The sequence below is a fragment of the Lepus europaeus genome, chromosome 12, assembly GCF_033115175.1.
Source record: "Lepus europaeus isolate LE1 chromosome 12, mLepTim1.pri, whole genome shotgun sequence".
NCBI classification, from domain to species: domain Eukaryota; kingdom Metazoa; phylum Chordata; class Mammalia; order Lagomorpha; family Leporidae; genus Lepus; species Lepus europaeus.
The window spans coordinates 94688896-94704776 of NC_084838.1; the positions used below are offsets into that span (position 1 = coordinate 94688896).

The 15881-nt window shown below is 60.8% G+C and overlaps 1 protein-coding gene across 15 annotated transcripts in view; it reads left to right on the top strand.

The window, feature by feature from the left end:
* AOPEP (aminopeptidase O (putative)) overlaps nt 1–15881 on the top strand; it is a 407649-nt gene that overhangs the window by 359844 nt on the left and 31924 nt on the right. For 4 of the 15 annotated variants that reach the window (XM_062208535.1, XM_062208536.1, XM_062208530.1 and 1 more), the window contains 3 exons: nt 10059–10145; nt 11380–11524; nt 13737–14102. The exons of 9 other annotated variants lie outside the window; for them this stretch is intronic. In XM_062208535.1, coding sequence (XP_062064519.1) covers nt 10059–10145; nt 11380–11520 — 228 coding nt within the window. In that variant the 3' untranslated portion in view covers nt 11521–11524; nt 13737–14102. 2 more of the 15 variants (XM_062208532.1, XM_062208531.1) reach the window with 2 other exon arrangements.

Genomic DNA, 15881 nt, shown 5'->3' on the forward strand with positions numbered 1-15881 from the left:
GTGTTTGGCAAGATAAGAAACACACAGAGGACGTCAGCTAAACCATGCAGCGGCACCAAAAGAGAATTTTTTTTAAACAGTCCGCTTGTTGCTTTGCCATAAAACTGAACCACATTGGAGCTGTGTCCATCAACCAACCGGTCGTGCCCCCTGCCAGTGGAAGCAGATGGGCAGATTGACAGGAAGTCCTCGTGCACTGGGGGCACCAGCCAGCCAAAACCTGTCCTCGCTGCCCTGCCTCTGGGGGCCCCAGCTGGCTTTCTCTGGAACAGCACCTGTTGCCCAAACACCTTTGGTCAGCATGGCTCTTGGCGGGAGAGGGTTTTTACCAACAACCTTGTTGAGTTGTAGTTCCCATACCGAACAGTTCGCCCATTGAAAGTGTACGGTCCAGGCGTCATTACTATATTCAGAGCTTTGCAGCCATCGCCGCCGTCAATCAAAGAACATTCTCATCCCCCCACAGAGGAAACCCAGTACTGAGTGCACACAGGCCCCCCGTCCCGGGCAGCCGCTGTTCCTCCGTGTCCCTGCCTGGGCCTGTCTGGACTTGGACGGCAATGGAATCCTCTGCAGCACGCGGCGCCCCGTGATCCGCTTTGCGCCCAGCGTGGTGTTTGCAGGGTGGCCTGTGGCTCAGCAGAGGGACGGGGTGGACTGCGTGCGTTGAGCCGTTCATCACTTGGTGCGCCTCTAGGCCGCTTTGCTCCGTAGCACCCAGGAGCGATGCCGTTCAAGGGTCGGTGGTACGTTTTCTCCTAATCTGGACTCTACCGGGAGCGGCATTGCCGAGCCGAATGGGAACCACTTAACATTTTGAGGGAGGCCTGCCTTTTCCCTGGGCGGCCGCACCATTTGATATTCTTGCCAACAGTTCTGTTTTTCCCACTTCTTCACCAACACTTGTTACTGCCTTTTTTATTTTGGCCTTCTTGTTGGGTATCTCACTGTGGTTTTCATTTGCCGTTTACTATTGACTAGCGATACGGAGCCTCTCTTCATGTACTCACTGACCATCTCTGTCTCTTCTTTGGAGAAATGCCTAGTGGGACCTTGTGCTTATTCGCAAATCCACGTGTCCTTTTGTTACTGAGTTATAGGGCTCGTAGCTCTCTTTCCAGAAATTCTGTTTATCATTTACTTGAAGCAGACGGGAAGCATTCCCACGCTTCACTTGCAGTGGCTGGGGCTGGGCTGGACCTAGAGCCGGGAGCTGGGAACACAGTCCAGGTCTCCCACGTGGGTGTGGCAGGAAGTTAGGGTTGGAGCCAGAGCTGAGAATGGAACCTGGGTGTTCTGATAGGGTTCACAGCCGTCTTAACCATCAGGCCAATGACTGCCTTCTAGAAGTCCGTTTTTCTAGCTCCTGTAGGTAAGAATGTTGGAAGAAACAGCCGTTGAAATGAAGCGGGGGGGAAGGGAGGGTGGCGTGTTGCTGTGGAACACTTGGGGTGGCTGGATGCTCCTCCTCCTCCAGGTTTCACTGGGAGTGGCTCCTCCTTGGGGAGTCTTCTCGGAGCACGTCCCTTCCACAGCCCACCCTTGCCCCGCCTTGGGTCCTTCTGTGGCACTTGGTGCCGGCGTGCGTCTGCGCTGGCTGGCTCCCTGGGTGTCTCCCAAGCTCTCTATGGCAGGCCAGAGAGCTGCAGAGGGGCAGGGCTCGTCTGCTCTGTCCACTACCAGTGCTTGTCAGGGAACCACCTGCTAGCCCTCTGTCATGTGACACGTCGGCGGGGGTGGGGGGGTCACTCGGCCCCTGGCAAGCCCCCTCAGACAGTGAGGCTTTTCGGTTGGCTGTGCAGCCCCACAGAATGGAACCCATCTCTGGGGAGAGTGAGGGAAGACGCCTGTGGCCCCCTCTGTACCCGTCAGAGGAGGTCCCTGGGGCTGCTGTCTGTGCTTCACAGCTATGGCCACGTCTCGTAGGTCTTGTTCCCGATCTCAGGCTTGCACAGGGGAATGTGTGTCCATCCGCTGGGCAGTTCTGGTTGGGGAGGAAGACAGGCGGTGGCCGTGTTTCAGGACAGACCCCACATAGGCTCCCCATATGGAGGAGCTGGGGCGGGGCTGGACTCCCATCTCGTGCTTCTCAGAGCCACTGGACTTCAGTAGGGCGACTAAATAAAGTGATGTGTCTGGGGGGGGAGGGGGGTTAAGGGTTTGCCTGAGATCACACTTTTTCCTCCCCATACTCCCCGTGTGCCTGTCCAGCGTGAGGGGCACTGGGAAGTCAAGGCCACCCCCGCCCCCCACTCCCGGTTCAGCACGTGGACCGCAGCTCCAGCTCTAAGCGGTGGAGAGTAGACGGGAGCCTCGGGGAGCGGCTGCACCAAGGTACTAAAAATTAGCCTCTCCGATAGGGATTTGCTGATCTGGATTTAAGGGCAGCAGATGAACGAACCTCTCATTCCTTCGAGTTTAAAAAATAACATTCAGATGGCAGCCATTTGGGAGCAGGGAACAGTGAAGGTGAGAGCAAGAGGAGACGTGACGGGGTCAAAGGTTAACAGTCTGCCCGCTGACAGCCTGCGCTGGGGGTCTCCCCTGGGAGGGAGCGGGCAGTCGGGGCCCACCGCCCGGCAGAGGGGCCCCCGCTTTAAAGCCAAGTTAAATCTAATTTAAGGACATAAATTGAGAAAGCAGGTTTGTTTATTGTAATGTAGACTTATTAACTTAGAAAAGCCCGTGTGCTTTGGTCTTTCCTGTTTACAGATCTAAAATGGAACTCTGAATGAGCTTCAATGGGCTGCCCAGATCATGCTCCCTGGATAGAGTTTTGTCCCCCCCACCCCCTTCAGCAGTAAATTTCAAAATCAAAAGGACCTGGGAGAAAAGGGGGTGCTTCCCGTCATAAATAGCATGGGTGGCATTCTTCAAAGCGTCTGATAGCCTCCAGCTGTGCGTTACAATTTCAAAGTAGCTGAGAAGCACTGGGGGTTTCAGAAGTGGTGTGCTCATTCAGAAACCTTCATCAAGCACGTAGGACGTGCTGCACGTGGAGATGGGGACGGGGGAGGGCCTGGAGGCCCCCGGCCGCCGCCTCGCCCGTGAGCGGCATAAACACACGCACCAGCATGAGCTGAGAGGGCCCAGCCAGAGAGACGGGCACGCTGGACGCTGGGGATGTGCTGGGTGAGGCGGGCCTCGGCCGCGGTCAGCCCTGGCCCTTCCACTGCCACCCTGGGCACGGCCTTCGTGTTCAAAGGCTAAAGGCTGCTGGGATGCCTCTGAGACTTTGCCGTGCGTGACACTACTGGAGCTGTCGTGGTCTCCAAGTGAAAGCGTGGCTGTGCTGTGCCAGCAGATCCGGCAAGTGGGGAGAAGGGAAAGCACAAAACAGCGGGTCCGTTTATCAGCAGGGAATGGGGGCCCAGATGCCCGGACGTCCATGGCCGTTGGGTTCTCTGTATCGTCGTGTGCTCATAATCTTCAGATGTCTAAAGCAGAGAGCAAGGGCTCCGGTGGTGAGTGAGCCCCTCCCCGGCTCCAGGACGCCAGTGTAAGGTGCTGGGAGGTTTTCCTGGTCTTGATGTGTGAGGCAGGTGGCAGCCAGAACGGGCTGGGGGCGTCGGCCAAGTTACCGGAAGAGATCTGTTAACGTCTTTCTCCGGCAGCACGTCTGTTCGGCCTCTGGTGATTGTTTTGTGGCTCAGGCACGACAGCTCTGTGAGACACTGGTCTTTAGACGCCCGCTTCCAGGGGCTGGCGTTGGGGTGCCGTGGCGTCCCCTGTCGCTGCGCCGGTTTGAGTCCTGACCGCTCTGCTCCCCAGCCACCTTCCTGCTGATGTGCCTGGGAAGGCATCGAATGATGGCCACAGTGCATGGGCCCCTGCCACACACATGGGAGACCCAGATAGAGTTCCTGGCTCCTAGATTCGGCCTGGCCCAGCCCTGCCTGTTGTGGCCATTCGGGGAATAAACCAGTGGATGGAAGATCTCTTCCTCTGCCTCCTCAATATTCCAGTTCAATCAGTCTTTAAAAAAAATTATGGGCCGGCGCCGTGGCTTAACAGGCTAATCCTCCGCCTTGCGGCGCCGGCACACTGGGTTCTAGTCCCGGTTGGGGTGCCGGATTCTATCCTGGTTGCCCCTCTTCCAGGCCAGCTCTCTGCTATGGCCCAGGAAGGCAAAAAGGAAGACTTTTCTCTCTGTCTCTCTCTCTCACTATCCACTCTGCCTGTTTAAAAAAAAAAAAAAAATTATGCTTAAGCAAAGTTTGAAAACCGCTTTGGAAAAGTAGTCTGTACAGCAATAAGTAGGCTACAGGGAACATTTTCACAATAATTTTTATTTCTTTGAAAACGCCTTATGGGAAATGCGTAAGAGTGAAGTGGTGGTGGAGAGAGATGATAACTGAAAGCGCACTTGAGAATCGTGGGCTGTCAACCACAGTGCCCTTGCATGGGGTCTGGGACACTGAGGAAGTGAGGCCGCCTGCAGAGGGACCCCCGGGGAAAGTCGGGTGAAGGGATTCCTTCTCCTGAAGGCGCTGGCGTGACCTGCCCACAGCCAGCCATGTCTGCATTTGAGAAGCTCCTGTTCAGGGCCCCACTGTATCCCCTGTCAGCAAGCCTGTCTCTGAGTGCGCAGAGGGGTCGGGCCCAGCCTTCAGGGGCCCCTGGATGCCTGGCCAGCCGTGCTGAAGCCAGCCCGGGGGCACTGGACCCTGTCTATGCTCAGTGACCACCTGACACCCACATTCTGTAGTGGAGAGCCCGGGTGGGAGTCCTGTTTCCCTGCCAGTGTGCACCCTCGGCGGCAGTGGTGGTGGCTCAGATGGTCCCTGTCACGCGTGTGGGAGATCTGGATTGAGTTCCAGGCTTTTCTTTGTCCCGGCCCAGCTCGGGCTATTGTGAGCATCTAGGGAATGAACCAGCTGATGGAAGATCTGTGTCTCTTTCTGCCTTTCAGACAAACGATATATAAGTAAAAGGTTTTTAAATGATAGAGAATGTCAGAGTGCATCGTATGTAGTGGGGGGAGTGTTGGGAAGTGAGCAGTTGTGTGTGTGCACATGTACGTACATGTGTGTGTGTCTGTGCCCCATACTGTTTGCCTAATGCCTGCTGCGCGGGTGGCTTATGTGAATCTTTGGAATAATGAGCCCTCAGCCCTGGCCAGAGCCCGTTTGTGTGTCCTGCAGAAGGCCTTCGGCAACCCAGGCTCTAGGTGAGCTTATGTCTCGCAGCTGGCTCAGATCTGTCAACACAGGCAAGTCCCGTCTCCTGCTAGCACTCGCTGTGTGGGACAGGCTCCATGTGGCTGGAGGAGTCCCTCGTCTCATGGGAGGTGGCCTTCTGCACCCCTGACCTGTCTTCTTCCCACCCCAGACCCTGAGACTCTCCCCTCTGCTCCCAGCCCCCAGAGGGGGCAGAGAGCTGACGGCTGTGGTGGCTTCAGAAACCTGGAATGTTCTAGAGTCAGTGTCCCATGGGGGTTAAAGCATTAAGCCTACCTGTGTGCCCGGGAAGGGCAGCTGCTGTGTTGGGTCAGAGCTCCCCAGGCACAGGCCTGGCTGTCCCGCGAGGGTCAGCTGCACTGTGACAATGTGGGAGAACCCAGTGACCTAGATTGTCTTCATGGTCCGTCGTCACCCACGTGCCAGGGGCTGTGCCAACTGCCGGCCCCTTGCTGCTGGTGGTGGGAGCACTCTCACCCTCCTCTGGGCTGCCCACCCCCTCCACGTCTGGGCCCGGGAAGGACGAAGCAAACAGATCTTGGCAGGCCGGTATCAGGTGTGTGCCGTACGCTGTCCCCAGTGGGCTGGAGCCAGGGAGGAGGCACCTGGACTCTTCCTGAACACTGCCTTCACATTGGCGGACGGCCCTTTCTGAAACCTGTCTTCCTTAAACCACCTCCATGGGCGCCGGTTTTCGCTTCCCCAGCAGCCCATTGGAGGTGATGGTGCAGGGAACTCACGGTGGCTGACGGGAGCGCAAGCCACTGCAGCCTCAGGAAAGCAGTGTGGCGGCGTCCGCCAGAGGCAAGGACAAGGACGTGCTTGCCTCCTGGGATCCGGGAATTCAGCAGATGCCCTCGGCAGGAAATGCCACACGCTGCCCGTCTCTCCCTGCTTCCCGGTGGTTCCCGGTGTTCGCCATTGCAAGTGTGAACGTGTGTGTGTGTGTGGGGGGGGTAGATCATGGCGCAGATAGCCTGCAGCTGTGGATACCAGGGGCGGGAGGAGGCTCTGTCATATCTGTGCCTGTGTTTTCAAGTCGGGGTACAGCTCAGTGACAGCGTGCTGTTACCTGGGTTAAACAGGTGGGAAAGGCGACTGTGCGTGCCACCACGGGGTCTGGGGCCCAAGCCGCTGGGAACGGGGTGGGCAGACCAGCCTCTCCTGTATTTTATACTTTGATCCAGGGAAATACGAAGAGGAAGTGGAAATGGACTTGGGCTCTTGAGCACGACCGGTGTTGATCCGTCTCCGCTTCGCTGGGTCTCCCATGTGCCGGCTCTGTTTTCCGCCTGCCTCTGCTCCAAGCCGGGCTTTGTTCTGTCCCCCAGGAAGCCACGCCTTGAATGTCCTATAGGGCACCGGCCCTCACTTTAGCCGCCTGTCATCCATGTACAGTTCAGATCTCCTGCCTGGGTCTGGGCCGTGTCCTGAGCTGCCTCTGGCCAAGAGAGGTTCTCCTGTCACTTCCAGGAAGAGGGACAGAGCCGGGTCTGCCTCCAGGGCGGCCCTGTCCTGCCTGGCTCCAGCCCTTGGGAGAAAGAGAGGGGGCCAGTTCCTTAGCCAGTGCCTCTGGCCTGACTCCACGCCCTCCGGGGCAGGCAGCTGACGCTGCTCCCCAGGGAGCCTGAATCATCGTTCTGCAGCTGAGGGAGCCGGCATCTGGTCTCCTCTGTAGCAGACAGCGCAGTGCCTGGGGCAGCCTCCACTTCCTTGGCTTCGGCCTCCTGGGTCCCCCATTCCTGGGTGCGGGGGAGGCCCTGCGAGAGCACCGCATCTCTGAAAAGGGAGACGAGAGAGGACACCTGACCACGCTCCTCCTCGGAGGGCAGGCTTGGGGGCTGTCTCCCTGCAGGTGCCGAGGGGTGTGGCTCGGGCCCAGGGCTGCTGGGGGCCAGTTCCTCGGCTCCCGGTTCCCGGGGACGTGGAAGGAAGGCTGCCCACTGCCTCCGTTAGTGAGCGAGTTACAAAGCAGGGCTAGCCACTCGCAGAGCCGTCTTCCAGCCCCACTTCGGCGGCATTAGCAGTCGGGGCTGGGGAGGAAGGGGCTGGGCCACCGCCCGGAGCAGCTGAGGCACATGTGGCCCGCTTCTGTGTGCTGACAGGCACCAGTGGGAATTTTGGGCCCTCAGGAGTTCAGGGGGTGAAATCGCAGCTTTCCTTTGTCTTTCTGAGGAATAAAGTGGGAGCAAGCGGCGTGCGGGCTCCGAGCCGCGTGCGGGCCTCCGTGCCGGCCTCCGTGCCGGCCTGCCAGCCCCCGGCCCTGCGATGCTGCCATGCGTGTCGCGCTGCCATGAAAAGCCCTGTTGTTCAGCCCCGCTCCTGGCCGGCCGGGGGCGGAGGGCGGGCCCGGCCTTCCTGGCCGCCATGTTAGCCTTCCGGGGCCAGAAGACGGGATCTCTTGTGAACCGCCACAATAACCTATTGCTCAGGGGAAGAGGAGTGGAAACGCTGACTTCACGTTGGCGCTCAAAGGGCCTCTTTCACCAGGCCGTCCCCTGGGCCGGGGCCCTTGTGCTGGGGGACGTAGACCCCGACTGCAGCCCGGGGGTGTGCGCTGGGGCTCAACCCCCCCTCAGAGCCCTGGAGGGCGAGCAGCGGTGTGGGGGATGCGCTCGCTGAAAGCAGAGGTTCTCACAGGTGGGACCCCGACTCGGAGCCGAGCTGAGCACCCGGTGCGGCGTCCAGCGGCTGCCTGAGGCGCCGGCATCCCCAGATCCAAGCACCAGTTCAAGTCCCGGCCGCTCCACTTGCTGCTCAGCTGCCCTGGCCCAAGTGCTTGAGTCCTTGCCACCGCCTGGGAGACCAGGGTAGAGCCCCAGGTTCCTGATGTCAGCCCGGCCGAGCCCAGGCCGTGGTGGCCACTTAAGGAGTGAACCAGCTGATGGAAGGTGGCTGTCTCCCCAATAAATACAATAAATATCTTTTTTTTAAATTGAATGGGGAGGAATGAGGCTCTTCCCTGAGGTCCCGGGGCACATGACAGCAGCGATCCCCTCCCCCGCCGCTGGCCGTGGGGAGCTGGCCTCTGCTGTCACAGAGCTCACACACAAGGTGTCCCTGCTGGCACATGGCCGCTGTCCTGTGTGCGGAGAGAGATGAGGGGGAGGTGGGGCCGCCTGGGCCCTCCTGGGGTCCTTGGGGCTGTGTCCAGCCGGGGGTGTGTGAGGGAGGGGCTGGCCGCTCCAAGCTCCAGCTCTGCTCCTATGTGTCTGCTCTGGGAGTTTTAGGGGCCGCTCCTTCCTTCCCCTTTAGGGTCTGTTGTTAATGTCCGCGGGCCATAAAGGAAAGAAGCTGCCTTTGCGGGGGGGAAGGTATCGCGGTCCCGACCCACTTCCTGTTTGCAGTGCTGGTCTCGGGCCATCAGCGCTCCGCCGCAGCGGTCCCCGAGATCCCTGTGCGCGTGGAAAAAGCCTCTGCGGCTCCCTGCTTCCGAGAGACAAGAGGCCAGCTGAGCGCCCGGCTTCTTGCCCCGTGTGGGAGTGCAGTGTGGCCCGGGGGCGGGGTCTGCCCTTCATTCTTCCTCCTGTGCGTAGGAGTTTAAAGCCGGGGACCTAAAGGCCAGGCCCGTGGCTGACGGGGGTAGCCCCAGCCGGAAACGGTGACGTGGCTGGCGTTTAATTTTTGCCACATGTGGGTTAGCATTAAAAGGCTGCAGGGTAGAAGATGGCCCAAGTCCTTGGGCCCTGCACCTGCGTGGGAGACCCGGAAGAAGCTCCTGGCTCCTGGCTTCGGGTCGGCGCAGCTCTGGTCGTTGTAGCCATCTGGAGAGTGAACCAGCAAATGGAAGATCTCTCTCTGTCTCTCTCTGCCTCTCCTCTCTCTGTGTAACTCTGACTTTCAAATAAATCTTTAAAAAAAAAAAAAAAAAAAAAAGGTTGCAGAAACGACTGATCTGCAGAGGCTTTTAATGCTCATGACTGCCTGAGGGACAGCCAACCTGACAGTGCCACAGCAGACTGCGGCGCGGGTGACTGGGAAGAACAGGGCCGGGAACTGGGGCCCAAGCACAGTCCGGTGGGTGCGCCCTCCGCCCGCCACGGCCCTGCCGCTCCAGGGCAGGCAGTGCCAGAGTGGAGGTCCCCCTGGGCTCTGCAGGTTGTCTGCAGTGAGCGCCCTTTGCCAAGAAGGCCACGCCCTTTCCGCCTGTGCACCTTTGAACAGGCTGTGTACAGCTTCCCGCGCCCCTCTCCAGGCTCTCAGATGCGGGGTTCGCCTCTGCTTAGGGTTGGGGGGACCCTCCTTGGCTGGGCACTGCAGGGGCAGCAGCAGTGGCCTGGCCAGGGTCCCCATGAATTTACCAGTTGGTGTCCGTTGCTGTGTAGCCAAACCTTGTTTAGAACTCAGACTCCTGGGGCCTGCGCTGTGGCACCGCAAGTTAAACCTCCACCTGTGATGCTGCCATCCCATATGGGCGCCAGTTCGAGTCCCGGCTGCTCCACTTCCAATGCAGCTCCCTGCTGGTGTGCCTGGGAAAGCAGTGGAAGATGGCCCAAGTCCTTGGGCGCCTGCACCCACGTGGGAGACCTGGAGGAAGCTCCTGGGGCCAGCCCTGGTCATTTTGGCCACTTGGGGAGTGAACCAGCAGATGAAAAACCGGTCTCTCTCTCTCTTTCTGTAACCCTGTCTTTTACATAAATAAAATAATCTTTAAAAAAAAAACAAAAAACTCAGACACCTACCTAACCGGCACAGGCCCCTTTCTCCCTGCAGGTGATACATGGCCTGCTAATCAGTACATGGTTCCTCCCTTTGAAAAAAAAAAAAAAAACTAAAATGAGGTCCCCGCGTCCGCCGTGCCTGGGTGCTCCAGAGAGTGGCTTTTTCTCATCCCAGGTGGGTCTGTGGCTGACTGGCTTTTGTCTCCCATGTCCCCAGGTCCGGCACCGGTGGTGCGAGCTCATCGTGAGGCACAAGTTCACCGCGGCATACGGGCAGGTGGAGCGCTTCCTCCAGGAGGACCAGGTGCACCCCTTGAGCCGGCCGCGGGGTTCCTGGGGGGCCCCAAGTTCTCGGGTGGCAAGTTGGAAACATCTCCCAGTGATCCCAAAGGACCAGGGAGGCTCCTGCCTCGCACCTGTTTGAGCTGCGTCCCACTAAAGCAACAAGCCAGGCACCTGCGCAGCTCCCACGGGGTGGCCCCCGGCTGTGCCATGAGACGCGGCGGCTCAGCAGCCGGGGCTGTGACAGCAGGGTGTGCGTCGGCGTCCCCTGTGGCCTGGCTGCCATCTTCACTTCCCTTGCTGCCCGCCCCATGCTAGGTTTCCTTCCTTCCACAACTTCCCTGGGAGCCTGTGTGTGCGTGTGTGTGTGCGTGTGTGTCTGTGGAGTGTATGTGGGGGTTGTCAGTCAGGCGCGCCCCGCCTGTGCCCACCACCTCCTCCCAGCCGGCGTGAGCCCTCAAGCGAGCCAGCTGTGCAGCCTGTGGGCTGGAGAGGGCGTGGGGGGGAACAAAAGGACTTTTGATGGGGTCTCGGGCTTGGGGGGGCAGCTGCCAGTAAGGACTCCTTATTCTCACAAAGGAAAACACGTGACTTGGTAGCAGAAGAAATGTCACATTTGCACAGTGGAGTGAGAGGTGTCGGGGCAAACACGGGCGCGTGAGGGCAGAGGCCCTGTCCAGGAGACCAGCATCCCCGGCAGCCTGCTCTGAGCCGTGGTCTTCACCCGCCGTGGCTCAGCTTTCTCCCCGAGAGCACCTCGGAGCCCCTGACTGCTGGATTTTCACCTTGCCCCGTGGCTTCACTGAGCCAGCGAGGAGAGAATAGCCAGGGCCAGGGCCATGTCTGGGGCGTTGCTCCGTGTCCACTGCAGCTGTGGCCTAGGCTGTGGTGGCAGCAGCTGCCACGCGCTGTGGTCTTGTGTCTTCGGCCCGTGGGCGAGTTTGGGCATGACCAGCACCAGCTGCTCTTAGGGGACTCCTAGCTCCATAGCCACACACAGGCTTCCCGTGGTGGCCGTCTGGGGAACACCCCCTTGTCCCTGTCGCCAGTGAGAGCGCCAGGGTCCGTCGACAGAGTGGGTAGCCGAGGGTCCTGCGGGGTTTTGAGGAGGACGAGGTGATGGGGACCGCCAGGCAGCTCACAGAAGCAGGGCCTGGGTCCCTCCCCGCGTCTGGGGATTTCTGAACCGGCGTGTGTGTGCGGCGTGCGCACGTGCTGTTTCCTTGCCCTGACGCGTTGTGGCCTCCACCCCACAGGCCATGGGCATCTACCTGTACGGGGAGCTGATGGTGAGTGAGGATGCCCGGCAGCAGCAGCTGGCCCGCAGGTGCTTCGAGCTGGCCAGGGGCCGCATGGACAAGTCCTCCGCGGAGGTGGTGGCCGAGATGCTGTTCTGAACAGGTGACTCCCCTCTCCTTCCCTGCCATGTGGCTCTTAGCAGACAGTCCTGCTGGGGGCCAAGTCCTCGGTAAGCCCCCTCTGCGCCAGGACCACCCCCCAACACACACACAGCAGTCTGTTCCCGCTCGGCAGCTGGTGGCCTTGGGGAGCAGGCAGGGTGGGAACCATGCTGGCCTGGGAGGTCCCCGTGCGGAAGAGCTCTGCTTGGTACCCTTGTGGCCACCCTGGGCGCTGTAATGGGCGGGGACACCTCAGAGCGCTGGTGCGGGCCGACACAGGAGGCTGTGGCCCGGCCACGCCGAACCCCGGCTGCAGCATGCAGGCTGGGATGTCCAGCGCTCGGTGACACCCTCAGTGCACAGCAGGCCCAGTCTTCGCCACACGCCTTCTCCCCTGGATTGGTCAAGCTGCTGCCTCTTTGAGTGGGGCCCGGGGCCAGCCTGGCAGGTGGACTTCCTAGTGTTTACTTTCCAGTGTGGGTTTGGAGACTGTCACAGTGAGGCAGCTCTGTACACAGCCCTGGGGGTTGTACGTGTGTGTCTCCCCTAACGATTGTTGCCTGTCTGTGTCATGAGTCTGTTTGCAGGGTGGTAGACGCGCCGCAGTGCCTCCTGTCTGGTTTTGTACCCTTCTACAAACCTCCGCGTCGCGGCCTGGGCGGGTGTTCACGTTAGGTAGCTTCTCGGGGTGACTCCTGGGGCTGTGTAACAGTTTGGGGGGGTCTCAACCCAGCGCTGAGCGGAGCCTCGTCCATCTGATGTGTGCCTGGAAACAACTGATGAGGAAGAATAACCCCATGGGGCAAACTCGTCCCAGGGGTAGGGGCGGGGGCTGGCTTCCCCGGGAGGGAGCGAGAGCGGGGCTGGCTACGGCCATGATGCCTGGGAGCGGGAACCCCCCCGCAGGCAGAGGCGTCGACTGCTTCCCCGCCTCCCGTCGGAAGCCTCTCTGTCCCTGTCCCTGCCCTTCCGGGAGGGCCCCTCTGGACCCCGTGCGCAGGGAGGGGCCGCTTGTCCGAAGGGTTCGGGGCAGCACGGCCGTCCCGCGTTCTCCTGACTCCCGAGCCACCGCCACCTCGCAGGGGCCGACTGGACGGGCCGGCGGCGTGGAAGGCGCGTGTGTGCGTGCGGACGGGGGCCGGGCAGGCGCTGCCCTCTGGTGCTCTGGCTGCTTGGGTTCCTGGCATGCTGATTTGTGACTTAAGATTAAAATCACATTGCCAGGGATTACCACGCAACCACGACCTTGGCTGCTCCTCCAGAGACCCGCAGTGGCGCTCTCCCTCTGCGGTGCGCGCCTCTCCTAGCTCTCGGGAGACCACAGAAGCCGACGGCCCGCGGAAGCTGCCCGCCGGCCCTTTAATTAGGCCCAGCGACGACCTCTCTGCCGAGGTGCAGAGCTTAGCTGATTGGTGAACAGTGATTGGTTTCCGCCTTGTTCACAGTGGCTAAGTTCTGCACCTGAAGAGAAGGTGAGATGGGGGCGGCCGCGGCCAGCGTCAGCCTGGGTGTGGAGCGCCGTGCGTCCGTCTGTCCGTCCGTCCCGCAGGAGGAGGGCCGCCTGGCCTCCCGGGCAGCCAGCGGGGCTCCTGGGGGGGCGTGAGCTGAGCACGTGGACAGTCGCGTTGCATCGTCGCAAGTGCCGAGGGGAGGCTGGGCAGGCGCCCTGGCCGCTGGCCGCTGGCCGCTGGCGGCCGGTGAACTCTCTTGTGCTTGCAGCCCAGGTGCTATCGCCGCCCGCCGCCGCCGAGGCCCGCCTCTCCCGGCTGCCGATTGGACCCGCCCTCCGGTGCCTACTGAGCTGATATCAGTTCTCGTTTCACACACTGGCTCAGTTCAGCAGGAACAGGAGTGGAGCCCTCGAGCCAAAAGCCTCGCCGGCCCTCCGCGCCGCGGCCCCCCACGCGCTGGACCCCCGCCCGCGCCGGAAGAGGGGCCCGGGCGCCCGCAGCAGAGCCCACGGCCGCGCCTCCACCTGTATGTGCTCCTGTGGTAGAGTGGACGTCCGGGGCCCGCGGGGTTAAGCGGGGTCTCTCCGGGGTCCGGGTGTGAGCGAGGCCCCCGCTGCTGGCTGCCGGCCGTGAGCCTGTGCCCAGGGTCGCAAGATGGGCCCTGGCTGCCGCCCTGTCCCCCGGTGCCAGTGCTCTCGCAAGAGCAGAGGTGGCCGGCGCTGCGGCCCTGGCCGCTGAACGTCACTGCTGTTTCCTTTGCAGGGAAGATGGCCGCGCCACTCTCTCCTCCTCCTCCTCGTAGCCCTGGCTGGGCCGGGATCCTGCTGACCTGGACGTCCCGGGCTTGTGCGGGCCGCACGGGGGCCGCCTGCGGTCTCGGGGCTGTCCCCCCACCCTAGCCACCGGACACAGCCGGGCCTGCGTGGGGAGCGGTGCCCGGGGCGCACGCGGACCCACGCGTTCCCTCACGGCGTCTCTCAGGGCGTTTTCAGTCCACTGCAGGATCACTCTGACCGCGTGTCCAACGTGGAGATGTCTCCAGGGTTTCCAGCGTGGTTTTTTATTTTTGTAAAAAGTACCTGGGTAAGAACCGAAACTGTATTATTAATAAAAGTGAAATGGACTTGGCTTTTTGTTCCAGTTTGCTCCTGAACTTGGTACCTTGTGGAAATAAGGAAAAGCCTGTTGAAGCAGAAACGGCCGGTCCTGGGGCTGCCGCCCTGCCCGGCCGGCTCCCTAGGAAATCGGCCCCTCCCCTGAAACAGGAATGGGCTGCGGGGGGTGGGGGGACAGGACGGATGATGTCTCCTTCCTTTCTAGCAAATGTTTCTTTAAAAAAAAAAAAAAGGCAGCGGCGGCTGGAAGCTTCCAGCCGAGCTTTGTGATCCTGACGAGGCCCTGGCCGGCAGCTGGGGCTCTGACTCGGGCTGTTTGAAGCGGGCGCCCGGCCGAGACCTTGGCCCTCAGACCCTGTCACTCCAGGGGCTCCCGGGGGTCGTCTCTGCGAGTGATGTGAGTGATCTATGTGTGCTTTCACCGTGTCGGTGGGAGAATCAAACTGATCAACTTGCATCGGTCTGAAAAGGCTGCTCTCTCAAGATGGTGGCTGCACGTGGCAGCCTCCCCGGCCCCCTCCACGCCCTAGGCTGCAGGGGCCAGCCAGCCGGCCTCCTGGCCCCTTGGTTCCGTTGGGTTTGATCCTGCTTTTCCAAGAAGTTAAAGCCACGCCTTTTTCTCTGTGGGAACCGCTAAGGCGTGGGCGGTTTTGTACAGAGTTCGGTCACGGCCTTGTTCCGGGATCGCCGGTGCCCGGGCTCGCTCTACCCCCTGGGCTGTGGCTGCTGCGTGGCGGGCAGGGGAAGGCTCCTCGGGCCGGATGTCCCTGTGACGGCCACAGCTGAGGTCATGTGGGCTGCAGACGGGACGTGGGAGCCCTGCCTGTGCTGGGGGGCAGCTGGGGCCCCAGGCATGAGCGTGGCGTGCATGGTGCAGCCTGATGGTCCCGGCCTGCCGGAAGGCCTGGCACACAGGCCTCTGGGGTCCTGAGTGGTGCCAGTCGCCGTCACTTAGAGCTGAGAAAGACAGCGCCAGCTCGCCCTTTGTTCTGTTTTGTTGTCGGAGATCTACTGGGTCTAGCATTGTGGTGCAGCGGGTTAAGCCACCGCCTGTGACGCTGGCGTCCCACATGAGCACTGGTTTGAGTCCTGACCTCTCCATTTCTGATCTAGCTCCCTGCTCATGTGCTTGGACCCTTGCCACCCACATGGAAGAACGCTGGCTCCCGGCTTCAACCCAGCTCTGGTTGCTGTGCATGTTTTGGGGGTGAACCAGCAGATAGACTGTCTGCCCCTCCTCCCTCCCTTCCTCCCCTCCCTCTCCCTCTCTTCTCTCTGTCCCCCTCCCACTCTGCTTTTCAAATGCATAAAATCTTGAAAAGATTATTCGAAACGTGGAATGATGGCCAGCAACGTGGCTCACTAGGCTAATCCTCCACTGTGACAGCCAGCACCCCGGGTTCTAGTCCCGGTTGGGGCGCCAGGTTTTGTCCTGGTTGCCCCTCTTCCAGGCCAGCTCTCTGCTGTGGCCCGGGAGTGCAGTGGAGGATGGCCCAGGTCCTTGGGCCCTGCACCCGCATGGGAGACCAGGGGGAAGCACCTGGCTCCTGGCTTCGGATCAGCGCAGCATGCTGGCCTCAGTGGCCACTTGGAGGGGTGAACCAACGGAAGGAAGACCTTTCTCTCTGTCTCTAACTGCCTGTCAAAAAAAAAATAAACAAACATGGAATGACAAAAATCTTCCATTTCTTGGTTTACTTCCCAAATGCCCACAATAACCAGGGCTGGGCCAGGCTGACGCCAGGAGCCTGGACCACGTCTGGGTCTCCCACACGGGTGGCAGGGCCCCGAG